Source organism: Mugil cephalus, chromosome 20 (assembly GCF_022458985.1).
Source record: "Mugil cephalus isolate CIBA_MC_2020 chromosome 20, CIBA_Mcephalus_1.1, whole genome shotgun sequence".
Classification (NCBI taxonomy): Eukaryota; Metazoa; Chordata; class Actinopteri; order Mugiliformes; family Mugilidae; genus Mugil; species Mugil cephalus.
Window position 1 is genome coordinate 21,206,138 of NC_061789.1, and position 27,038 is coordinate 21,233,175.

The window sequence follows — 27,038 nt, forward strand, 5'->3', positions numbered from 1 at the left end:
TAAATGACATTGCTTTGTTTAAGGTCCATGGATACAGATCATTTTTGTGTATCTCATAACTGAGATGAGCACCTTGTTGTTAAGTCATGTCCAGACCAGTCAAACATTCTGACAAGCCTAATATCAGAGTGTTCTGATTTTGTCTTTATTTTTGCATTGTGCTGGCTGCCACAATACCATAAAGCAGTTTTCTGTCCTGCTCAGAAACCAGACGAGTGAACCTTGTGGAGGCCTTTTAGGTCTGGAGAGATGTTGGGAGGGAGCCAGGCAGGTTTTAACATTGTATCTGAAGGAAGTTATTTTGAAGGTGATGGGGTTGGAGTCACACCATCACAGAGCAGAACTATTGAGTCTGGCTTTAATGATGGAAGAAAATAGTGGTCATAGGCCTCTTTTTAATGCTGTGTAGGGAGGCAGTGAAGTGATAAGCACCATTCTGTCAGCTCTCACACTCCAGAGGTCTCAATTAGGAACAGGCTCCCACAGGTTGCGCTGTTCACAGAGGTGATGATTGTGCTTCTCCAAACCTCCACAAAAACAAGAGAAGATGAAACAAACATGAATCCATCCTCCATATGTTCCTCACATCTGCTCATGTATCGCCACTAACTCTTCCCTGCCAAAGACCTGGTATTGCTCACATGTAATTGAATCTGTGTGACCAGTGTGAGAAACTCCTGGGATCCCATTTCTAGAATGGATGATGGAATCACACCAAAGAAGGTGTTTAACTTCTGCAAAACTGGTAAATAAAGCTTTGCCAGCATTGATTTCTGTTCATGATTGGGTCCAGCAGAGTTAAGGGAAAAGACAGACAGGCAAGCTCTGTAAATGTAATGAAGGCAGATAATAATTCTTTTTTTCTGTCAGCTGCTCTGTGCCATTAGCATTTACTGCCATCCCCTGCCACTCATCTCCAGCGCGCATGCACTTTGGCACACTGATAAGAATCAGAATCACCAGCTATTCCACGCACACACGCAGACATAATGGCAGGTTCCTTGATACCTTGCACTTAGCCAAACACTATTAGCATGCCAGTGGTATCTCCCCCATTCAGATGTTCAAAGGGATCGGTTGGGGAGAAAAGCACGGATGGGACATGGCAGTTTGAGCTTATGCATTTTGCTTGATAATATTCTGGGGAGAATATTCACACACATTATTATGCTCCAACACACACCTGTAAACCCATGACAATATGAGGGAGGGATGAAGGGAGACAAGTAGCACACAGGTTTTCAAAATGTCAGTAGAAAAGATGCCTCCGAAAGAATACAAGTCTTCCTATATGATAATGGTGGGAAGCAAGAAAAATCCAGATTCTGTTTGGGGCATTCAGCAATTAAATCAAAACTGTCTAATAGCTACATCTTCACAGTGTTACCCACAGGTCCCAGGATGGACAGGCAACACTGCAGGTGCATCTGATTTTTTCCATCTGAGTGCGTGTGAAATAATATTTCCCCTACCATACCATCTACTAATTAGGATCTAATTATCCCGTCTAGTGTAAACAATCGCAGCAGATGGCATTACTCACAGTATTAACTCTAATGACCTGGGGCCCTGTGGAATTCACATTTCAATGTGTTTATCTTATTTATTTATTCTGTTAGTTTTTGCCCCACTTTCTAAACCCACTTAAGTCTGTATCCATCCTTCTCATGTCTTGTGAAAAAGCTGGCCACCAATCTGAATGTTTTCTTTGTCATTTTCCTTTAGTTTCAAAAATTGAAAATTATCCCTTAAAAAAGATCAACTGAAAACCTGTATTTCCCCACCCAGCTACTAGCTGCCCTGTCCCTTTTGAAAAGAGAAAACAGGAAGATCAGGATGAGGTGGATTGAGATCTGGCATGTAGATCCTCACTTCCCCTTCAAATCATAGAAGCTGTTTGTCACATTTGGGAAATAATTCTGTGATGGCAGTCATACTACACTGGGTTGGAGATCGGCAGCATTACTCTAACTTAAACATGGACTTAAACTTACTTGGTGGTGGTACCAAGAGTACAAAACTATTAGCCTACATATCTTATAATATCACATATATTTGATACCTCTCCTACGTTAAGAAAAATGTATCGACAAATACAAAGTAAAATTAAACTACAAATAAGATATATAAGAAAAACAGAAACAAAAAAATAAAATAAATAAATAAAGGTACAAATCATCGTCTACAAATTTAGTGGACATTAAAATCTGTTATATATATATAACAATATTAAAGGCAAGATGTAGACAGATTATTTAAAAAGCTACAAATCTTTACTGGAGAATGACATTTTCAATTGTTGTTCATTGTTTAAACAAGGACAGCGAAGATGGTAAATAAAAGTCTTTCGAATGTCTTGTATTGTATGATGTGAAGGAATGTCATATATCTTGTTAGTTTCCAGGTAAGCACATTGACCTGTTGGTTACAAGGATATGTTTACAGCTCATTGCTACAAGACACAAATGTTATTTAAGCACCACAAAGTCATACAAGAAGAATCCCAGCTTTAGCTTTTACAAAGTTATGCCTATCCATTGATGATTAAAGACAACTTTCTTACATCTAGCTAGAGCTGTTCCACTGTGGTTTGCTCACATTGGATAAGGCTGAGCTGACTGTAGACTGGATGCAGCACTGAGCATGAAATGGTGACTGTGGGTGTGCAAGGTCTCATTAATTGACATCAGGCCTTGTGCCTGTGCTCCTCTGTGTGCCGCATTCTCTGCCAGGAGCTGGACTTGCTAATTAGGCTCCTGGATATCACAGGCATATCCCTCGGTATGGCATATAATATACTGCTAGTGACTCAGAAACAGTGTTAAGAACTAAATGATAGACGATACAGAGTAAGAAGTAGTGCAAAAAAACACAGCATAAGATGGAGACACTTTTTGCCTGAAACCTAAGAAGGAAGGGACATGTAAAGTGAAAGTATGTGAAAGAGATGGCATCTGATGAGAGGTGGAGAGTGTGTGTATTTAAACTACTGTATTGGGGGAGATCAAGGCTGCCAAGAAAGAGAGGCTTCCACAACATGCAGAGTCGAGGCAGTTATTGTGGTGTTGAAAAGAGAAAAAAAGTTATTCAAGATGGAAAGAGATAAAAGGAGGAGGGAATCAAAATGTGGGAGATGCTTTAAGACAGGCAGAGCATAGGAGAGAGTTGGAAGAAAGCACTCAGGAGCAGTGAGGCAAACAGAGAAGAATTCCAAAGAGAAATGGTGTGTGCATTTGAGCATGTGTGTGACTGCGAATTTGTCTGCACTGCCTGCTGGAGTTTGTGTCCAGATAATTCAATCTGCCGGCCATTGACTGGTCTCCCGCTCCGTCTACACTCCTAATTAAATCTCCATTTGTTGGCTGGATGCTACTGCTTCTAATTCTGTTGCTGTAGCCTCATGTAGACACACCTAAACACACACACACACACACACATGCACACAACCACACAGCCCCTTCAGCTAGAGGGATCCCAGGCACGTCACCACGGTACATTACACCTCAATTAATCACATCAATTACACATCAATTAACCCGTGGCAATCCACTAAACACAGCTGGAACGCATGCAGGATTTCCACTGCAACGACCTGAGGACTTTTTCTTCAACATCAAAGCGGATGCAGCATCACAAAGAATAACAATTAACAACTTCACATGAAAATCCATATTCGTATTTCATGTCTTCCTCTTAAAAATGTGCCTGTATTGCCACAGATACAGTCAGATACTCTATCATGCATAGTCAACGGGAAATTTGGACAAATGTGATTTAGAGGGTATAAGTACAGATGGACTGGGGCACACTGAACTGTGATGAACTGGCACTCACATATACCATGCAAATGCTGATCTGTGGGCCATTTCTTTAAATGAATGTTGGGGTACATGGAGGCGCTCCATCTCCCCTCCCTGTCTTATAGGCCTGCTGTTTGGCTTCAATTATAATGGGTCTCCTCACCTTGTCGCCTGAGGTTGGAGGACACCCTCCTCTCTCTTTCTGTTTCCCTTTCTCCCCTCTCAGGCCCTCATCTTACCCTGCCTCTTCATCAGTTCTAATTCTCTCATTATCATTAAGCCCTCTGTTTTTCTAACCACCTGTCTCCCCATCCATCTCGCTTTCTGCTCTGGTTCGTCTTGTTTGTTCTATTTCTTAATTCTTCCGTTCTTGTTGACCTGCATTCTGACTCACCTAATTGATAGAGTGTAAGTTGGCCAAGTGTCTGCTGTCAGTGTGACAGCATCTTGAGATCAGCCTGACCTTCAGAATGGGCCCAGTTTTCATGAGGCCAGGCATAATAGCCAGGATGTTTGTGTGTGAGCTTGTGTGTATATTTGTGTTCTGCTTCATGTCCTGGACCAAATATTCTCAGCTCAGCTCATTCTAAAATAAATAGTAGAATCTGTTATGTTCAAGTGTGTGTGCATGTATGCCTGTGTTACCTTCGTGCATCTGTATTCATAGGGGAGGAGTTTCATTTGTTTGCCCATGCCCATGATCCCCCAACCCAAATCATCTCCCCATTTCTAGGCCAAGGTCAATGCCATGACAGTTGAATAACCCCCATCAGAAAGGCTAACCATGACCCATCTCACATGTTAAAGTCCATTCAAAGAACGTAAATGATTGCTCTAAATTTTCCTAGATGACATGATATACCATCAAGAGGAAGTGAGATGGTTGAGGAAGCAGAGCAGGTTTGCATATGAATGTGTGTGAAGAAAGAAAACAAAAACGTGGTTAAAATAAAGAGCAAGGTAGAATGGAACGTTTGGAATGTTTTAACAGACAGTGATCGCACCATCCATCATTGTTGTGCATCTTTGTTATCTCAGTGACAGTTTTGCAAAGTGTTAGCCAGGATGTGGATACATAGGTTCAAACAAATATGTCCCAAATTAAACAAAGGGCAGGGATTGCTCAGTGCTACTGGTGTGGAGCTGGGGTAAGGAGGCAAGGCACAAAATAAATGAGAAATAATATATTAAAAAAAAGCCAGATGTTAACGCCATCTGTGTGAGTGCATGCCAACATGCTGCACTGGAGGGCACTACGGACCTAGGTTTATAAAGCTGCCATGGTGCTTGTGGTCCCTGTCTCACAGTCAATTCTATGTAGGCAGCAGGGGACATGGCTGGAGCCATGCCACCATTCAACCTCAGCTGTCAGGATAAAATAAGGTGTTTTTATATATTTGGTGAATGAGTTCTGCTGGTCTATGGTTGGCTGTTTAGCCCTCTGCTGCCCACAGCACATTAAGAGCCTTCTGGTACTCCTATTCCAGTTTTACTTTTCCCTGGTTCACTGTTTACTTGAGAATGACAGCTATTACTAATAGACTGTATGACTACCAGGGATGGACCATATGGGATAAAAAATGTATCACGATAAATTTTGCCATTTTGGCGATAACGGTAAATATCATGATAAAATCTCATAATTCTGTGACTATTCTGTCTTGAGAGTTATAAGACCATACTTCAAATAAGCTGCTTAACAGGTTAAGCTGTGGAGAAATAAAGAACGAGGGACAATTACAGTTTCATTTATTTTGACATATTTATTCATGTTTATATAAACTGATATATCTGTAATGTCAATTTTAGCGCGACCAGCTACCGTCAAAACTGTCGTTATAGTCTATGTGCAACATTTTTTTCTCTTTCATGAAACTCTAAAATCGCGATATTTTCGGATTTTTGGGGACAGCTTTAGCCGGGGGACAGTTCATCCAAAATGGGCACTGTCCCCAGAAAATGGGGACTTCTGGTCACCCTACATTATCGGAGGATTTAGTTGTTTTCTCCTGACATTATATATTATCTTTTTTTATTATTTTTTTTGCAAACCTTGCATATTGGTTTGTTTCACATCCACCTTACGATATCTGAACCAGTTCCATATTATTGATGAAGCGCCTCGTTAGCTGTTAGCAATAGCCACAAAGGGTTTCCGTTTATCCCATTTTTACCTGTTTTTGATGAAATAGAAGTATCGGCCATTTCTAATGACTACTTCTACTATATGCTGTCACTTCTATACCTACAACTGTTCCTAAATTCTTCATTGAAATGGAGGAATTCCTCCACACCAGTGCTCTTCCTTTTCTTAAAACAAACAGGCCATAATAAGATGGGGAACATGTCATACACTTATTTATGCTGCACCACTGGTCGGGTGTACAGTAGGCCTTTTTCTACATCAAGTCACAGACCATAACAAACCATATTTTACATTCACATCACAGTGGAGGATCACACAACAACCTCGCAGCACCACAGTTGTTTAGAGTGTCCCTGGCCTACTGCACATGCTATATATGTTACCAAATCCCAGTGCATACAATCAGACATTTGAAGAAGAATTTTGCCACTAGCACTATGCATGTAGCATCTAGCACAGAATAACACAAGCACACATGACCTAAGCATTTCACTATGAACATCAAAAGCACATTGAGTAAGAAGGTTAATCAGGATGAAACACAAGGCTCTCTGTTGGACACTCCTTAGATCACAGAGGCTAGTGTGCAGAGGAATTGATCCTGTCTAGGAGTAGTACTATTGTGGTCATTTAAGTGCTTACAGAGTCTCGGAGATATCACTAAAGTGTTTATGGAGAACCTTTTTATATTGGCTTCTGCAGCACAGAATTGGATTACGTTAAAGTGTCTAGGTAGCTGTGAATTTCTCACTGAGATGAATAAAGTATCTATCTATCTTGATGTCTTGTTGTCCGTTGCTAATTGAGTGACAGCACTAAGTGCACATAGCCACCCTGAACCTGTCATGTAGTTCTGTGTTTGTGCTTGTGTATGTCAAGTACAGCTGCATTTACTAGTGATGGAATTAGCGCAAACCAACTTTTCAGCAGGCAGTCACATGTTTACACCTGCACAAAGATCAGTTCCTAGTTTTTCTTGGTCTTTTTTTTAGAAAAAACATGATAAGCTGAGTTTCATTCCTACCAAACATCAAAATGTAAGGACTTGAAGACAGAACGTAATGTGATAGTTGTTATTTGTTTGACTTCTTGTATAACTGGTGTGAAAGGGGAGTAAGACGTGGCTAGGTATTGTGTGTGACGGTGTGTGCAGATTTCAACTTGTGTGTGTGTTATGTGTGTGTTGCAATGTACACTCAGGCATGACCGCCTCTGTGTTTCGCAGTCACTCTTTTATTTACAGTTTCAATCAGGTTCAATTTTCTGTATCCCCTTCCCTCTCAGATAGGCTGCCCTCACACTCACCCAGTTCTGCCACGGTATCCTCCCCATTTACCTCCGTAACTCGTAGATGTGAGCATGTGTGTCGGTGGAGAGCAAAGGCGGCCTCAGTAATCAGTGTGTGAGTACGTCCGTTAGTGTGGTAGATGCAGAACCAAGCTTGGCTCCAGGCATTGGCGGCTTACTGCAACTATTAATACAGACTTTAATTAGCCACAAACACTGGCACAGTCGGCTCAGTGTCGCCCATGGCTGGTGAGGCAGACAGATCAATAGTTCTGATCATGCCTTTTTCATCAGCTTCAAATGAAAGCACTTTGTCTCCAAGCTCAGCCTTGGACCTAGCGTATCACCTTAAAGGCTTTTTGTAGCTGCACTTGCTGTGTGCAGTGTTGCGGATAGAGCCTGTATAATCTGGCTGCATTAGGGAACTATAAAGATAAATGAAGGGAGGCACAGAGCATAACTCATCCTGTCAGAAAAGGAGGTTTAAGACTGGGAAACTTCGTGTTTTCTAAAGCTGCCCCTACCAACCCTGCCCCCTATGGCTTCCTAGTTTGGCATCCTCTCTCTTCTTCTAACTTCCTTCCAGTCTCTTTCCTGGTATTTTTCTCCATTAGCTTTCTGTTTATTTCTTCATCCCTCATCTCTTCTTTTTCTTCTCCCTCCCTGCTTGTCGACTTTTACTGATTTAGAGGTATGTTAATTTACACCTCTTCAAATTACTATTCTACCTCTTTGCCAGCACCTTTAAATATGAAATTAAAGCTGCTTTTGCAAAAACAACTTTGGAACTTTGCGTCTGCTTTTTTGCCTTTTTTTCTGTTGGCTCCAATTTCCCAACGAGTGGAAAAGAACTGTGAAAAAGGCCTGTTCTAAGTCTTCATTTTCTACGAATATCTGAAATTGTGTTGTGTCTGCTCATAGGGGTTACTGAATCGCTGCTTGACTTTCTTTCTTTCTCTCTGTCCAACTATAGACGACTTTTTCTTTTTACAATATTCTCCATTTCCCCCCATCCTTCTCTTTCTACTTCCAGTAGACGATGTTCCACCTTACTTCAAGATGGAGCCTCCTCAGACCCAGGTTCATCTGGAGGGAAACCGCCTGGTCCTAACCTGCATGGCTGAGGGCAGCTGGCCTCTGGAATTTAAATGGATCTACAATGGTACTGAACTTACACGTTTCTCCTTGGAATACAGGTGAGGAATGCCACTTTGCTTGCCAGAGTTGATTCTATTACCATTTTTTAATTCATCACTTATAATTATCTTACTACATGAGGGCATATTAGCAGTATTTAATTGTAACTAGTAGCACAATTGCTCATTATAATTCAAATTCCAGACTAATTTCTATGGATTTATTCAAGACTGATTTGGCTTCATATCCCCCTTGAAACATAACATCTTGTGTTCTGGGAATTGTTGAATTTATTCCGATTTGTATCTCACACTCTAATCAACATACAACAATGGTGTTAGAGGATAGTGCTTCTTTTCTTTTCTTTCTTGTCTGTTTAAGCTATCATCGTTTGAATGAAGTCACACAGTACAATAGATTTTTTGTCATCAACTTGTACAGTGTGGCTGGGCTGCTTTATTGTGTTACTGTGAGTAATAACATGCCCACATAGCATGCCTTCTGTGAGTTTCAGCCTATAAACACTATGTTGAAACATTTTACTAACCGAGTGAGGCAACAAAGGCAGATGTGTGTGTATGCATAAATGTGTACTTGTACAGTATGCTTGTGTTCCAAACTGCTAGCATGTGTGTTTGTGGGTCAAATTAGTCCACAGTGGAAGTAACTTTCTATCCAATTCTAGTCCTGTCTGGACTCTGACTAGACCCCTGGACACTCTCAGGTGGCATTGTCTGTTTGCTGTCACACACGTAATCCATCACATGGACACACACACGCGCACAAGATCGCTTGCTTGTCTTTTCCCCCCTCGCTCACATCCTCCCCCGTCCCTTCTCCCCCCTCATCTTCTTCTTCTCTTTCCTGTCTTTCTTCAGCAGTTGGCTGTTCACTCACGTGGCTTAGTCTCTAGGTCTGCCTTGCAGTCCATCCCCCTGCTTGTTATTCTTCACCAGCCCTGATCAAAGAGGAGAACTGGAATCCATTTAATCAGACCCCCCTCCCCACTACCACCCTAGTCCCAAATTGCAGTGCAGGGGGAACAAGGCCAGAGCGGACGCCACACTCTTAAGTGGCTGTAGCAAACCAGTTAAAGGGGACTAATCTCCGGCATTATCTATCTTGTATTTCACACAGACAATTTAACATGTATACATACCAGACATGCAGCTCTTGCTTGTCAAAATGTGTGTGGGAAGATTTAAGTCAAATGACTGAAGATATAGGACAGTAGTGGAGTTCTGTTTGTCAGGACCTCAGCAATCTAAGTTGAAATGGAATTTTTATTTCTTTGCTTTAGCGTTGACTCTCCTGCATCACACTGGCTTCCTGTTTTTGAACACTTACATCTGTGTAAAGCAATTTCAGCTGTATGTCAGGTGCTCAGTGAAACATCTGAATTAATTAAGAATCTTGAGTGTGGGTGATAAAAGCGGCAAGATGTCTGTCATTCTGGTATGACTAATTGTACTAGTGCTGCTGTGTGTGCACATTAGGTACCTGATCCCTTCGCTGGACCAATCACACGCTGGCCACTACCGCTGCATTGTGAGAAACCGAGTGGGTGCGATAATGCAGTGCAGCACTGAAGTGCAGGTTGCCTGTAAGTGTGGGTTTGTATCCATGCATTCTCAGCTCTGGCAGATCAAGAGCAAAACACTATGTTTGCAAAAGGCTTGTCATGTACAGTATGTGGATGAGTCACTTTGAGTATGAGGATGAGTAGTGAAGCTTTTTGGTACACTGCATTAATGACAGCGAAAACTATTTTTTATTTCAATCTTTTTTGTTGCCGTGCCTTTTCAATAATTTATCTTCTGGTCTTTCTTATTTGTGACTCCTTTTCATGAATTTCTCATGTCTGCTAGATATGGTCGGTTTTGTGGAGGGTGAAAGGTCTCAAACAGTATCTCAGGGCGAAGGTGCTCTCATCCATGCACCACGGATACACAGCTTCCCCAGGCCCCAGATCACCTGGTTCAGAGATGGTCGCAAGATTCCTCCCAGCAGCCGCATGTAAGTCAACAATCACCCCAGCTTGCGGTCTTTGGTTTGAACCAAGACTGTATGCGTGTGTGTACCTGTGTGCCTATGATCTAGTGCTCTCGTATACTGTATGAGTTGCTGGTGGGTGCTGAGCTGCTGAGGCAGAATCTCTCACTTCAGAGAACTCTAAGAGGTTCAATACTGTTCGCACGTTTTCTCCCATCTTCTTACACACCAAGAGTGAAGTTGAGCAGAATAGTTGATGAACGAATGTCAGAGCAGTCCTTGCGTTCATCATTGAATCACCTCTCAGTGATAAAGCAGGTTATTATATCAGCTTTATTGACTTTGCAAGCAGAAATGATTGAAGGGTAGAGACCGAGCAGGTATCAGGGGAAGCAATTAGACAAAATTGGACAAAAGTCCTCAATTGATGAAATGTTTGACTGGCAACTCTCAACCCTGGGAGGACTGTGTATTGGAGCGTGTGTGTATATTGTATGTGCATGTGGTAAAATCTGTGTGAGGCCAAATGTGTAGGGTGGGAGATCAGAAGGTGACTTTATACCAGTATGTGCCCTGCTCCTTGTGTAAGTTTATGTTGGTAGTTGTTTGTTTGTATGATTCATGTCTTTTTTTCTCTGAAGAGTCTACAAAGGGGGGGGCGGCACAGTGTGGTGCCTAACAGCAAGAAGTTAATTGGAACTGTCCAGGGTGTACCGCGCCTCTTCACCCTCTACAGGACAAGTGGTTATAGAATATGAGAAAGAGTCACATCAGATCTTGTGCTGAGATCTGTTCTCGGTTATCTGATCACATTAAATCCAGGTGTGAACACTCCCGGGACACATTGAGATCACATTTGAGACATCAGAGATCTGACCCAATTGGAGGGGACACAGGGAGAACATACAGAAACTTGGTTTTGAACCTGGAACCTTCTCGCTGTGAGGCATCAGTGCTAACCACCACAACACTCTGCCGTACATGCGCTGAGGAAAAGTATGAAGAAAAATCTCAGCCTCTTCCATGAATGTTTCACCAATCCCAGAGCTGGTTACTATGCAGCTGGCACTTAACAGAAGCGAAACTGTGAAACTGTGCTCTGTGACAATAAGAGACTCTGACAGGACACTCTGCATTTGCTGTTTGTTTGTTCTCTTCATGTCAGGCCACATTGATATTCACAGGTGTGTGTGTGTGTACGTGTGTGTGTGTGTGCGTGTGTGTGTGTGTGTGTGTGTGTGTGTGTGTGTGTGTGTGTGTGTGTGTGTGTGTGTGTGTGTGTGTGTGTGTATTAGTTCATGCACATTTGTTTAAGTGTCTGTTGACTCTGTGGGAGCCTTGCCTCCTAATTGTCGAGGAGTTTGTCTGTTTATCCTGCAATGATAAGGAAGGTACTGGCAGCTACAAAGAGCCCTAATCTACCTGCACGATTAATGTCAGGTCTCATTTTCGCAAATGTGTTTGACCACTAGTCTAACAAACATTCAGAGACATGATAACTTTACATGTTTTGAGTCAATTTCTAGTCCATTTATAGGGGAGGTTTTCATACGTTAATGTCTTAATTAAAGTATTAATGTATTAACTTGCCATGATTACTGGTTATTACATGTTCTAATACCTTAGACGATTACAGTGAGTCTGAGATGGTGAAAGATGTTTGAAGTCATATACCTGCGTTTATTATCAAACTTTATCTGCCCACATGCTTTAAGTTACATCTTGCAGATTAGAGTAAATGTATTTGGACAACCAGACAACTGAGCAATTGGCCAAGCTGAACAATGGCTTCCATGAGTAAAACTCAGCCTGACCTTCAGCATCAGCTACCCTCTAGGACTGTGAGAAACATCCGCTCCACTCTAATGACTTCAGTGTGTCTGTGCACTTGTTATGAATGTGTATGTATGCATGTTTTCAAGTGTGTTTGGGGACACATTTTGGAATGCACTTGACTGGAGTTGTCTATTTTAATTGGAAGCCAAATTGTTTACCCTAATTTGGTTCATCTAGATTCAGCACTATCTAAAGCTGTTGGTGATGAGTTTAAGTGAGCGTTGCAGAATTTCATGCATGTTAATGTGGTTAAATGTGCCAAACTAATGTGTTGTTTTTTGGGTTTTTTTTTTGTTGTTTTTTTTGTCTTGTGGCTAATGTTTACTCAGTGCCATCACCTTAGACAACACGCTGGTGATCCTGTCCACAGTGGCCCCTGATGCAGGACGTTACTATGCCCAAGCAGTCAATGACAAGAATGGAGAAAACAAAACCAGCCAGCCTATTAGTCTTGTAGTGGAGAGTAAGTATACACATACACACACTCACCAGCTCTCTAACGGGGTGTTGTTGTCGGTAGACACTGCACTGACAAAGGTTGTATTCCTCTCACCTTCCCACTTATGATGCATGTTCATTCAACACAGCAGCTATACAACAGGTTGTCTAGCCATAGACATAGAAACAGAGATAGTGCCCTCTACTGGCAAAACCCCTTCACCCCTGTCACTCATTCCTCTTCTTTGTGTCAAAGAAGCATGATCATACCCCGTTACCTGAGCCACACTAGCTGTGGTCTTATTTTGAAGTCCTCCCCTAACCTCTGTCTTGAGGGGCAAAATGCTGTCATAGTTTGGGTTTTACTGCAGGTGGAGCTCCAGCAGCATCCCTCTGACTGGCTTGATGTACAGCCCCGTAAAGTGCACCTTCAGTTTGATTGCTCCTCACAAACAAAAAAAAAAAAAAAAAAAAAAAACAGATTTATGAAAGTGACACTGACAAAACAGGGGATCGTTAAACATGCACACCAATGCACACACATCAGATTAGAAGGTCAGCCTCATGGTCACAACAAATAACATGCAGCATTGGTGGTAAAAGCATAGTCACATGGTCTCGTTTGAGTTTAGCTGAACTTGACACCTGCTCATCGTACCACCTGCTGTCGCATTGTTTTATCTGAAGTCACATAAACCTAATCTTACTTCCTTTCATATCAGTTTTAATATCAGTTCAGTCCAGTATGTTCTCTTTAAAGCTTTAATTCTTTGTTTGTAATGCGGTGGTCAGTAGTGCATGGCGTAGCAGTCTGTGGGGACCAGGTATCGCCCAAATCTCATTGAATCTGACCACGTAGATGACCCAATACTGTTTTATATCTACACACACACACACACACACACACACACATATATATATATTTGTGTCTTTTCTTTACAGCTATATGTTAGCAATTAAGTGAAGGAAATTTAGAAAATGAATTATATGACTCAAGATAGGCTGAGCGTAATAGTCAAAAGCAAATTGACACTGGATAATGCTCCAATGTGCAGACATTTTGTATAGTTTTATTCTTCAGCATGTGAAATACAGTACAGTTGACTTGGGTTTACATTTGTTTTTGGACACAGACAGAAGTACAGGGACAACACAGTGACACTAGTAGTGACAATTTGTGATGCAGGAAGCTGCCTTGTTTAGCTTTTCCATTTAATTATAGGCTTACACACTTCAAGAGTTTCCAACATTGAAAGTTTAGAAACTGCAGCCGGCTACATTAATTAGGGTCTGCCAAGGAAACATGGAATATAAAATGAGGTCTTTGATGGGTGTAAATACATTTCCTCAATTTTTCTTGTGACGCTGTCTAACGCGGACCACATTTTCAGACACGTTTGATGGTATTTAAATTACAGTAGCTAACCTGTTCAGTATGTATATATATACACGGAGTGATAAAACATATTATTCACTTCAAACAGACATTAATTTACTATTTCTATTCTAATTGGGGAAACTTTTCTCATGTTTAATAATCATTACACTTCTTACTGGTTCATGGCTGTATTGATTGGAACAGTATCAACATTTCTGATCAATAAATCATTTGTAAATTAATTGAATCACATATTTCAACCAGCTAGTGCCCTTAGGAGATAAGTTTACTGATTTCTCAGTACTTGTTGTGGTTCTTTTTGTGGTAGAAGTTTAATATAACTTGTTTTTGAATTATTCTCAGCCCATCAATCTTCCTGTCCTCCTCTCTTAACATTGACTTCTCCACAAACTTTATCAGGACCTCAGAGAACATAAGACCTGTGGCAATTCAATCTTGCGTATCCAATAACCTCTGAACAAAATGAACTAAGTGTTGTACCACCATGATGTAGTGGTTTATTTCAGTCAGCTGCAGTATCACAATCTCTTCCTCTTTGCTCTTAATGTACCAGACAGTGAATTTTACAGTCACTTATGTTTACATACTCATTATTTTTTACACTGTCATAATAATTATATGATATAGTGTAAGACTGAAATAAATTTAGGCAGGAGGTGGCACAAAATGACAATTATAAAAACACAAACTCGATTAAAAACCCAATAGCACTAAAAATTGACTTATGTGCGTCTTATGCACCTCCACACAACACACACATGCAACACGCAGTGAACAAGCAATCACTAAAACACATACAAGTCCACAGGCCCACACCTGTACTCTGGGGAGGTGGGGGGGGAATGAGATCAGATTCAGCGAGAGATCACTGATTGAGGGCAGTGAATCGATGGTTGGCTGGAGGCTCCGCGAAATGCACGAGTGATGGTGCTGCATTTAATCGCCTTTTGTGTTTGTCTCAATTATGTTACATAATGGCTTCTAACACCATGCTCAGGAAAACGCTGTATGCACTACAAAATAGTCTAAAGGAAAGACAAGGGTGTTAATAGTTGGGTGATAGTATTGCTGGCAACCTGCTGAAGATAGTGACAGGTTCAGGTCAGTCCCTGTGTAAAGATCTAGTCATGCTCAGTTGTATAAGTGAACCAGATGCACAGGCTCAGTCTGAGGGAGGCATGTAGTTCATAGATGTATTTGAATTTTTTGTGTATTCGAATCTCACAGATGTGGGAGGACCTGCAGACCCCATTGCCCCCTCCATCATCATCCCACCAAAAAACACCAGTGTGACTGTGGGGAGAAACGAAGCTATAATGGAGTGTGTTGCCAACGCAAGGTAAGCGTTCATTCACACACTTGTGGATACAGAGAAAAAGATATGCAAATCCAGACGGGCAGACAGACAGACAGACAGACACAGTCTGCAAATGATCAAAACACCTCCACCTTCTATCACCTGATACTTTGTCACTTTAATGAATCTGGGAATCTTTTGTTTGAACACCACAGAAAAGTGTTTTGCGTGTCCCTTGTTTCATACATCTCCTTAATTCTTTCCTTTGATTCAAGGCCTTGCTCTGTTCTTCCTCCTATCTCACTATCTCAGACCTGAATTCTGACTGTTATCTCCAATTCAGAGACTTAATCAGAATGACAGATGTATCACCTTGCTCCTCCAGCGCTCTGTAACCTTGAAACAGAATATGAATCTGTATTAAAACCCATGCTTCCTGCCTCTTGCTTTCTTTTTCTGTTTTTCGTTTCATCTTCTTTCCTCCTCTAGACCCCTTGTAAAAATGAGCATTACGTGGAGGAAGGACGGGGCAGTGATCAGTACAGGAATCCGAGATTTTGGACGTAGACTGGTCATCAGTCTACCTGCAGTCACCGATGCCGGTTACTACACTTGCGAGGCATCACTCCGTAGTAGCAGTGCCCCCTCGGTCACTGCTGGGGCTTACCTGCATGTTCTTGGTAAATTACCCACAGCTAACATTTTAACGTTGTGCAGAGCGACTGAGCCTGTGTCATCCAGATAATGCCTGCTTGGCCTCGTGAGAGTTTTCAGAAAGACTGTGATGCGATTTTATATGTCAGCAACACTTTTAAAGGGGCAACATTATGTTCTCTCTTCTGCTGATCAGAATACCCCCTGTTTGTGAAGGAGCCACCGAGTCACATCAGTGCAGAAATGGAGAAAGTGGTGGATATCCCGTGTCAGGCACGAGGTTAGTGGTGTTTGCTTTTGCACATGCTATTTTAAAACTGAAAGAGCAAAAAAAATAAAAATAAAACATGAAAAGAGAGTCACAGTGACAAGTTAAAAATAAATCCTCTCCTCCTTCTTCAGGCACACCGCAACCAGACATAGTATGGTATAAAGACGCTGTGCCCATCAGCCCGGTGAAGATACCCAGGTACAGGGTGTTGGTAGGAGGCAGCCTACAAATCAACGGGCTCCTGCCGGATGACACAGGGATGTTTCAGTGCTTCGCCCGCAATCTAGCAGGAGAGATCCAGACAAACACCTATCTAGCTGTTACGAGTATGTCCCCTTGAAAATATTTTCAAAGCTGACCCCTGCTTATTTCTGCTTCTCCTCCATTCACTGTCACCTCCCTTTTATTCCTTTTCTTAAATCCATTCTCCTCTGTTCTCATTTCTAATCCTCTTTTATCCTTCTCTCTGTCTCCACCTACACCCATCTATCTTGATATCTCTTTGCGGTGACAGATTTGTCACCTTGGATGCTCTGGCAATTATTGCCTATTTTTGAATCGGAGAATGAACACGAGAAGCGGAGAGATGGAGGTGCCTTGTCAGATTCTCAGAGCTGTCCCTGAGAATGAGACCTGACAGCCTCCCATTCTATCAAGTCTATTAAGCTCTCAGATGCGGCATACTTTATCAGGGAGAAAGCTGTTTATGTCTCTCATTATCACCTGTCTTACCTAATTTTGTTCCAACGCGTGCTTTTGTTTCTGTGTGTGCGCATGTGTGTGTTTGTGTATGGCTGACCCCTCCCTGTTCAGGCATTGCTCCCAACATCACCGCCGGCCCCTCTGACAGTGCAGTGATTGACAGCATGTCAGTCATTCTGCATTGTGAGACCTCAGGAGCCCCGAGGCCCGCCATCACCTGGCAGAAAGGTACGTGGGCTCACAGCATGAGGTTCTGATAGAGATGGGGTCGGGGCAGGATTTAGACAAAAAAATATTTAGACATAAGTTTATTTCTTTGCTGCACTACTTCCCCACTTGTTTGTTTTGCCTGATATTACTCCAATATCCCATTGTTCCCCCTGTCCTCTATCCCATACCATCAATCAACCTTTGGCCTTCCCGGCAGGTGAACGTGTTTTGGCCAGTGGCTCGGTCCAGCTGCCCAGGTTCACCCTGCTGGAGTCGGGCAGCTTGTTAATCAGCCCCTCTCACCTGTCTGACGCTGGTACCTACACCTGTATGGCTAGTAACTCTCGTGGCATAGACGAGTCCTCAGCTGACCTAATGGTCTGGGGTGAGTGTAACGGAAACCCGGTCTATAGTCGTTGGTGATGATCTGTTTCAGAAAGACATTGGTCGAAATCCCAGTAAGTTCGATCTAATGTCATTCCCTGAGTAACAGCCTCTCTTTGTTTTTGCAGCACGTACTCGCATCACTAAACCACCACAAGACCAGAGTGTCATCAAAGGGACCAAGGCTGTCATGACATGTGGTGTGACCCATGATCCCAGTGTCACTGTGAGGTAATCTGTTGCAATATTCTCCTTTTCAACTTTGTTTTTGAAGTATTTATAAGTATTTATTGATTCAGTGCAGTCTAGAAAAACAGGCTTGGGCGCCAATGTTGTGCTAAATTAGTTTATGAAATCAGCAAGAGATCTTGTAGTGTTTATCACCCCTTAGAAGTCCTCCTATGGGGGGGATTCAGAAACTCTTAGAGTCAAATTGAGGAATTAGTAAACGGCTTTCACCCACCCTTCAGACAGTCTTGAGCATGAGTGTGTATATATGCATCTGTCTCAAAGGGACTGAGAGAGAGACGTCTGTGGAGCCCAGTGATTAGAGTGCCTGTCACCTGTGGGCCTACGACATTGATCAGATTGCAGGGGTAAACAGATGAATATGTAAACAGAGTAATAACTTCAGACAGCGCCTTTAATTAAACACAACACAGAAGAGATTAGCTCGAGATCCCGAATAGTCGCAATTAAGCGTGGGAGCTCAGTGTGTGCACGTCCTGTGTATGTGCTTGAATGAGGGGGTGTCCATATGTGTGCGTGTGTATATACCATGCGCTGAAATGCATGGAGGCTGTACAAAGCAAGACATTATTTCAGATTCAAATCCCTTTGCTGTCAGCATCACACAGACTTTTCACTGTCAGCACCTCTTGTGTTTGTTGTATTAACTGAAACAGGGACGGCGAGAAAAACTAATTTACTGTCAGAACAGACTGTTAAGTGTGTGTGCCCTGGTGAATGCGTCTAACAGACTTACATGCTCACGAACATACCTCCAGGCATGTGTGGGAGAAGAGCGGCTCAGTGATTGATGTGAACACGTCTCCCCGCCTGCGCCTGGATCCCGACGGGTCTCTGCACATCTCCCAGACATGGTCGGGTGACATTGGAACATACACCTGCAAGGTGACCTCAGTGGGAGGCAACGACTCTCGCAGTGCCCACCTCCGAGTCAGGTCTGCATATTTGCCTCATCTCTGCCTTATCTTATCTTGCGTTTTGATTTTTAATTTTAAGTCTGACCAGGACATAATAGATTGTTTCCTCTCTTATCAACAACAACTGACAACAAGCTATTGTTTGATTCGGTTATTAACTGTCAATCAACTCTTGGTGATTGTTTTTTTTTTTTTTCTATATCATTTGTTCCCTCACACATGCGGATACAGGCAACTGCCTCATGCTCCAGAAAACCCAGTAGCAGTTCTGAGCACCATAGAAAAGAGGTCCATCAACCTCACATGGGCCCAGGCCTTTGATGGCAACAGTCCACTTATCCGCTACATCCTTGAGGTCTCAGAAAACAGTAAGTATGTCATGCATTTTGTTATTTCTTGTTGTAAAGGCAATATTGCTGCACTTTACTCCTGGGATGCACTCCTTTGCAATCCCTGCTATTGTATTATATTTCCTCTGTGTCCCTAAAATTGCCAATTGCATCCTGTCATACCTTGTGCAATCTGTATAATTCAATTGCCTCACCTGTGTTCTTCCTCATGAATGATCAGGGGAACCAAACTGTGTTGATGCCCAATGCTATTATCTTCCTTTTACGTGATAAAAAAAAAGGCAAAGAAATGGGACTGTTTTCACCAACAGAGTAAATTGTTCAGCCATTTGTCACTGAAGCACAAGCAAACTGAAAAGATGACTGCTCATTAAGGGGAAAACAAATCTTAGGTTGCAGATGGGATCTGGGGTTTGGATAATTGAATTGCAATCAGATATTTAGAGGGAGTGTACATAAAAATAGATTACTTATTTTTTGTTTTTGTTTTTTGTTATCGGGGGCTACTATATTATTCCTGAAAATGAAACAACTGTGTGCAATAATAGTCGAAAATATCAATGAATGTTTGAGTTTGCAAGTGGTAAATAGATCTTGTTTCCCTTGGGGATCTTAATGGCCTCACAAGTTAATTTACCATCCACTGGCTATGTGCGCCCTCTTTGTTTTAGATGCTCCTTGGACGGTGCTGTTGGCCAATATCGAGCCAGAATCCACTGGTGTTACTGTCGGCGGCCTCATTCCGGCACGCTCGTACCAGTTCCGCCTGTGTGCCATCAACGATGTGGGCAGAGGCCAGTTCAGCAAAGAGACTGACCGGTGGGTATTAGCTGCTCAACATCTGCTGAATATTGAAAATGCTACTTGTAGTTTGTGTTACTTAATATTTTTCATGGCAATGAGAACAGCACTGCACCCCAAGGGCTTTTACCCCTCTGAAACAACCCTCTCTTCTACCTCGTCTTGGCAGTGCAATAGAAAATCCCATGATTATTTTCTGTGAGTCCACTTTTTGGTCTTCGCTCTTGCGGGAGTGAGTGAGAGATGAGCCAGCTTTTCAAGATAAAACTGCGAATGAGCTGAAATAGCGCTTTGTGAAGGCTTGATGGCTGCACTGACCCAGCTTCGTCTCTCTCTCTCCCTCCCATTAACTGCCTTTGCTGTATTTCATGCATAAAATACAGAACAGCTTGGAAGTGGAGGAGCTCAACACAGACTCTAATCTCAAGCTAATTCTCTTGACAAGCAAGACAAAATAATCATAGTCATGCCCCCCCTCCCCCCCAAACTCACGCTCTCTTAGCACATTGTAGCTCACATAGACACACTATTGTCAGACCTTGTCCAGATGGACCCATGTACTTCTTTCACTTCTTTCAAACCTGCAGTATTGACGTCCCTCAAACTGAAAATCCTACCCGTCACACAATATTTTAACCATGCACTTGTTCACGGATATGAATCACTGTGTGTATCTGACCAGACACAAATGCACCACAGGAGGGTGACTGAATGTCACTAAGTGCAGGGCTTCTCTGAGGTATATCGGTGGCACACCTCTTGGTGGCACTCCCCTTGATCCTAAACACTGTGCTTTATCTCCTTCTGAGGGGTGCTCCGGAGCACTGGGAAGAAATCATGATGTCATCTTAAATTGACTTAAGGCGAAAATTCTGCCTGGATCTCTCTTTCTTGTTCTTTTATATCTTTCTCTCACGCACAGTGTTTCTCTATTGTGTTGCTCCATTTCCACCAAAGGCTCTTTGATCTCTTTTTCAGGCCACAGCAAGCTATCCCTCTGCGGGCCGTATTATTGAGAATATGTTTTGGACAAAGACACAGCCATGCGCAGCCTGAACTCTCTTTTATGGTCCTCTAAAAATACAAAAAGCAAGCTTTATCGTGATTTGATCTCTATGATGAAATGGGATAGAAATATGCAGAAACCCAAGATAATTAATGCATGGCTTCACTCTTTGTCTCCTCTTTGCTCCTCTTTTCCCTTTTTTTCCCCTCGCTGGTGCAGACTTACCCTCCCCGAAGAACCTCCCAGTGCACCCCCCCAGACAGTCATTGCAAGTGGCCGTACCAATCAGTCTATCATGATCCAGTGGCAGCCACCCCCAGAGAGTCATCAGAATGGTCCGCTCCAGGGCTATATCATCAGGTAAGAGAAGGCCACGGCAAACTGTCAGATTTTGTCTGAGGACAGGTGTGGGTGCCATTCAGAGGTGATAATAACTGTTATGTCAGCTCCTTTTCTTCATTAATTTGTTGCCACTTACCTTTTAGTAACAGTTTTATAGCATTTCTCTTCCTCGTTCTGTTTTTTACAGAGAATCTGTGTCCTGACACATTTTTATTTTCTCTGCCTGTGTGGTCCCTGTCCTTCTGTCTTCTCCCTCCCTCCCTCTATCTATCTATCACTTGCTCTCTTTGCTGCCAGGTACTGTCTGTCAGGGCTTCCAGTGGATTGTCAGATGAAAAACATCACTAACCCAGACCAGACCAGCTTGCTGCTGGAGGATCTCATCATCTGGACCAACTATGAGATCGAGGTGGCAGCTTATAACGGAGCAGGCAGGGGCACATACAGCCACAAAGTCACTGAGTGGACTTTGCAAGGAGGTGAGCGCAATGCCCAGTCTTTATATGGTCTACTTTAATGAAACCTTCCCTCAAGCCTAAGCTGGACTTAATGTTTGTGTTCAGGCATCCGGTTTAGAATTCAGACATTTCCCACGCTGTAAGTGTGAATTAATTTTTTTGGTTCTGCAGATTTAATTCATTTCACTTGCTGAATGCCTAAGTCCACAGCATGAACCTTTTTTTTTTAAACAATGAAATTAGGAGTTGTACCGTGTTTTCACCACAGCACACCCTAAATTTGACAGTTATGAAGAACAGTTTTTTTCTTGGGCAAGTTAGCAGTTAGCTCGCTGTTTTTATTTTCCATTTTTAAAAAGTGAAAATCTGACAAACAATGTTTGGAATGTGATTCAGAATTTTAAAGCACACGTTAACCTGCTTACTTTTTATGGTGACGCATCTCCCAAGTAGGCCATAGCTTTTGTACCAGCACTTTGAAAGGTTAATCCACAATTTCAATGCAAGAAGATTGAATAAGGGTTTCCTCCCCTGCTTTTGAAAGGCAAAATCATAGCTTACAGGCTATTTAAAATGCCACTACTACACTCTGTCATACACTACGCAGTAGGTATTACTTCTGGTTCAGATATGCAGCACTAACTTCCAGCTTGATTTTAAATTCCTTTAACTTGTATATGAAGCTTTGAAAGGCGTTATGGATTCACATATCTCTGAAGCCCTGTCATGTTAAATCCATGCTGTGAAGAGAGAATACTACACCAGACTAAATATGTTCAAGAGCAACCACAAAAAAAAAGAACTGTCAGGGCCTTAATTGTATATTCCATTTCATTCATTGCTTATGAACTGTTATAAGAGAGGTATGACTAATAAGTTATTTTAGTTTTTATCAAATTTTACAGCTGTTCTGGGTTACACTGTAGGATAATTTGTTTATATAGCTTCTTTGTGGATGGATAGAGGATAGAGGAAAAAACACTTTAGGAACAACTCAAAAAACATGATCAAGTATCTGTGGGATGATCCACAGAGGCCCCTCCGCTCAACCTATAGGACCCAAAGACCCCCGCTAGTACATTCTGTTACCAGAAACCCACAGAAGGCACATGAACATTCTCTTTAACCTGTCATATAGATAGCCTTCATAGGCGTATAGAGTTGCCAGTATATATATTGATATCATATAACTGTGTTTGCATTTTAAACACACAGCGTGCATTTTCTCTCATTAACATGTAAAATAAAACAATGCAACTCTCCAATATTACTTTTCTGTCAAGGACTTGTTTCACTTCAGCAAGACATTATCATTGTGTGACGATATTAGTACCAAACATTAGTGCCAAACATCGGTTGCTTACATTGACTCTATTCCAAGGCTCAGTTTCTGTTTCTGTCGTGATTTCATCGTGTTTAGATGCTGCTTGTGTAATTATTCAGATGTATGGCATATATGTATCCTCCTGTTCCACCTGTTCCTCTCGTCTCTCTCTGTTCTGTCTCCAGCTGGTAGAGACCGAAGAAGAGAGTTATTACTCGCTCTGGGGGTTTCAGGCTCTGGGTTCTCTGAAATGTGTGGAGATAGTTTTAATTGATATTGACATACAGTATATAAATAAAATGGACTTTGGTATCAGAAAACCCCGCTTCTTAAAGATATGGATTTGGAAATGGAAGCATGGTTTTCAGAGCTTATACATACTGTATAATGTATATTATGTCACACTTTCTGCTCAGCGTGTTTTGTCAGATGCCATTCGCAGGGATAAGGACGGAAACATAAAATGATACTGTTGAGAAAAATTAAATAAGATAAAATAAGATAATTCTTTATTTTATCCCATAGTGTGGTCAATGATGAGATCCAAATCTCAGAAAGTCAGTCATATCTGTGTCTAAACAAATGTACCACATTTATAAACAAAACAAGATCACTATGTAATTGGCAAATTTGTGAAACCTCAAAAGTATGACAGGTATCAGTTTATTTCCCTTTCACTTGCTTTTTAAAAATAAATATTAATTTCATCATCCAACTCACTGTCAGTGAATAAGGACAGTGAACAAGCTATTCGTGTTGCTTAGCTCAGCTCTCATTAATTGGATGTTCCCGTCACTCACTCGGTTGCAGACACAAGAGCAGATCATGGTGTGCATTCAAATACATTAAAAGGGAATTAATGAAAGACTTCAGTCATGAAAACTAATACTGGCCAGCCAGCCAGCTTCATTAACATGCAACTCCCTGACTGTTTTCTGGTGTTACATCAGAATGACATGCACACTTCAAGCAAATTGCTTCAGGGTTCACCTGGAAACTGCCTGAGGCAACCGCTCTCACACCCGGTTTGATTGGCGTGTTCTTACCTTCCCAAATGAGCCGAAAGAAAAATTCTTTCGGTCTGATTTTCATGCTCTAAATGAGGCCGGTCAGAATGTGGCTCTCTGTCAATTCTCAAGTTGTTCCTTCCCTGTCTCATCACTGTCCCCTCCTCTTCCTGTCCCTCCCCCACTCGCCTTCTTCCTTACTCCTTCTCCCTCCTCATGTTTCTCCTCCTCTCGATCAGTGCCCACTGTGCCACCAGGAAATGTGCAAGTTGAGGCTGTTAACTCTACCACAGTGCGTTTTACCTGGAGTGCTCCAAGCCCTCAGTTTATCAATGGAATCAACCAGGGATATAAGGTGAGCAACTACTGTCTGACAACTAATGCCCCCTAGTGGTCAGTGCTATAAAGGCACTTTGTTGTAACAGTCTCATTTCAATAACTGGCAGATTGTATTTAAAGCCCAAATTTCAGTACATGTGATAACAACTGTAGCTGCAAAAGGTTTTATTTTAGTTATATTTTATTGAGTCTCAATAAAATGAATTTCTGTTCTCCGCTCATTAACATCCTGTCCCTTCCAGCTCTTGGCATGGGAACCTGGCCATGCTAACGAGATCACTGTGGTTACAGTGCGCCCGAACTTCCAGGACAGCGTTCATGTCGGTTACATCTCCGGCCTTAAAAAGTTCACAGAGTACTACACTTCAGCGTTATGCTTCACAACCCCTGGAGACGGGCCCCGCAGTCTGCCTCAGCAGCTACGCACTCATGAGGACAGTATGTGTCACAAATCAAGAGATTACACAGCCCGTTGCAAGTAATGTGCCAAACTGTTGTTCTGTTCCTTTACTGCCTGTTTGTATTATTTCTAATAGCCCCTGGTGCTGTGGGACACCTTAGTTTCACTGATATCTTGGACACCTCACTAAAAGTCAGCTGGAAGGAGCCACTAGAGAAAAATGGTGTTCTCACAGGTAACTATTAAAGATAACTGTGTCTCCTCTGCTTTTATCAGTTTTTTTATTTAGCTGTGTTTATGTTATAACCATGTAAAGCTATAAAAAAATTCACCTCCTCTTTCAGGTTATCGTATCTCCTGGGAGGAGTTCAACAGGACCAATACCCGGGTGACCCATTATTTGCCCAACCTTACTCAAGAGTATAAGGTTACTGGGCTGACTGCACTCACTACTTACACCATCCAGGTGGCAGCCATGACTTCCAAGGGCCAGGGTCAGCTCTCTGCGTCCACTATATCCTCTGGAGTACCACCAGGTCAGTGGTAGTGTACTATGTATGATTATCATTGCAGACAAAAAAATATGATTACTTGGAATATATGTGGAAAAACTAAAAGGAGTGATAATTCAAGTTTTACTTTTATTTGTCTTTCTTTAATCCCCCCCTATAGAGTTGCCTGGACCTCCAACGAATTTAGCAATCTCTAACATAGGCCCTCGCTCTGTAAATCTGCAGTTCAAACCTGGTTATGATGGCAAGACATCCATTTCCCGTTGGCTGGTCGAAGCTCAGGTAAGACATGTCACTGTATTTTAACAAATTGTGTTTTCTTCCTTAATATGTTAAGCCCATTTTCATTTGTTTCAGCTACTTAGCAGATGGTATTTCCCTGTGCATTCTAGGTTGGTATAATTGGAGAAAATGAAGAGTGGCTGATGGTTCAGCAGCTGGCTAATGAACCTGATGCTAGATCACTGGAGGTCCAGGACCTGAACCCTTATACTTTCTACAGGTGAACACACAGCTATTGTTGCCCTGCTGTATATCTAATAATGCGTCCTGCTCCATTATACTGGACATACTCAACTCTTATCCTTCTAAACATCACCACAATTTCACGATTAAATGCTCGGGTTTATCTTCCGGCCTCTGGGTTCTTTTGTTACAGGTTCAGAATGCGTCAAGTTAACATTGTGGGCACCAGTCCCCCCAGTCAGCCCTCCAGGAAGATCCAGACCCTGCAGGCGCCCCCAGACATCTCCCCAGCAAACGTTACCCTGCGCACAGCCAGTGAAACCAGCCTGTGGCTTCGCTGGGTGGTAAGATGTCATTGCACATTAGTGCTGACACAGTCACTGCTTTCATTTATTTAGTTTTACTATTTGAATTGATTAAACTAATTGTTTTTTGGTATGTATGAATTTTAATTTCTGTCCTTTTCCATACATGGTAGAAAGTAATGTTGGGTATAGCTTAATGCCTTTGGGTTTTGACTTGAGGCATTATTTGCTCTGTAAAATTAATTTAAACATTGTGTTTTTAACAATTTGCCATTTAATAAAGACTGTCTAAATGACAGTTGCTTTTAAGTGAAGTGACTCATAGCCAGCCAATTTAACACAGTTTCCTATGTATATTCTTCTGTGTGAAACATTGCCTTTTCTTCCTTATGTTTGTTCTCCTGGGGCTATTATATGACGAATGAATGTGTGTTTAAAATGCAACCCTTGTTTCCTGCTGTATCTTTGATTCCCGCTGCTTTCTGTGTCATCATTTAGGCTTTGTATTCTTTACCACATCTGTCCATTACCATTCCTATGCCTGAGCCGTGAGACACAGAGGGTAGTGATATTCCACACAGCCCCTGCTGGACTGAAAATGATGGATATTTGGGGATTTAAAAGTAGAGAGGCGTCAGATGTGCGATATGGCTCTACAAATTAATGACAGAGCTCACTGACTGTGTCCCTTTTTAATAGCCTGGTGTTAAAATGTTGTGGTCCACTTAATGACTGTGGCTTGAATCAAGACATTAATTTCAAGAACACTAAATACACTTCCTAGAAATGTATTCAGGTGTTTAATTTCCCACTTGACACGCTCAGTTATGTTAGAAGTAATGCATTGAAAACAGGCTTATCAACCATTTTTCATTTGCTTTTCAAGATACATACTACACCGTTATTTACAGAACATCTGGCTCTTCTGAACAGGTTGACAGAGAGCTATTATTTTCCTACAATGCATTGTCACCAGATTTTAACTTTAACACCACTCAGTGCAGTGTGAA

The 27,038-nt window shown here is 42.0% G+C and overlaps 1 protein-coding gene across 3 annotated transcripts in view; it reads left to right on the forward strand.

The window, feature by feature from the left end:
- The window catches only part of sdk2a (sidekick cell adhesion molecule 2a), an 80,500-nt gene that overhangs the window by 39,191 nt on the left and 14,271 nt on the right, over window positions 1–27,038 (forward strand). For all 3 annotated transcript variants that reach the window (XM_047572930.1, XM_047572931.1, XM_047572933.1), the window contains exons 2-24: window positions 8,267–8,429; window positions 9,867–9,973; window positions 10,239–10,386; window positions 12,528–12,661; window positions 15,263–15,374; window positions 15,822–16,012; window positions 16,183–16,266; window positions 16,389–16,583; window positions 17,071–17,187; window positions 17,387–17,554; window positions 17,682–17,784; window positions 18,561–18,737; window positions 18,951–19,087; window positions 19,741–19,888; window positions 21,096–21,236; window positions 21,516–21,697; window positions 24,247–24,362; window positions 24,589–24,784; window positions 24,883–24,981; window positions 25,091–25,282; window positions 25,419–25,540; window positions 25,651–25,760; window positions 25,917–26,067. In XM_047572930.1, the coding sequence (XP_047428886.1) occupies window positions 8,267–8,429; window positions 9,867–9,973; window positions 10,239–10,386; window positions 12,528–12,661; window positions 15,263–15,374; window positions 15,822–16,012; window positions 16,183–16,266; window positions 16,389–16,583; window positions 17,071–17,187; window positions 17,387–17,554; window positions 17,682–17,784; window positions 18,561–18,737; window positions 18,951–19,087; window positions 19,741–19,888; window positions 21,096–21,236; window positions 21,516–21,697; window positions 24,247–24,362; window positions 24,589–24,784; window positions 24,883–24,981; window positions 25,091–25,282; window positions 25,419–25,540; window positions 25,651–25,760; window positions 25,917–26,067 (3,293 nt within the window). The remainder of the gene's footprint in view (window positions 1–8,266; window positions 8,430–9,866; window positions 9,974–10,238; window positions 10,387–12,527; window positions 12,662–15,262; window positions 15,375–15,821; window positions 16,013–16,182; window positions 16,267–16,388; window positions 16,584–17,070; window positions 17,188–17,386; window positions 17,555–17,681; window positions 17,785–18,560; window positions 18,738–18,950; window positions 19,088–19,740; window positions 19,889–21,095; window positions 21,237–21,515; window positions 21,698–24,246; window positions 24,363–24,588; window positions 24,785–24,882; window positions 24,982–25,090; window positions 25,283–25,418; window positions 25,541–25,650; window positions 25,761–25,916; window positions 26,068–27,038) is intronic.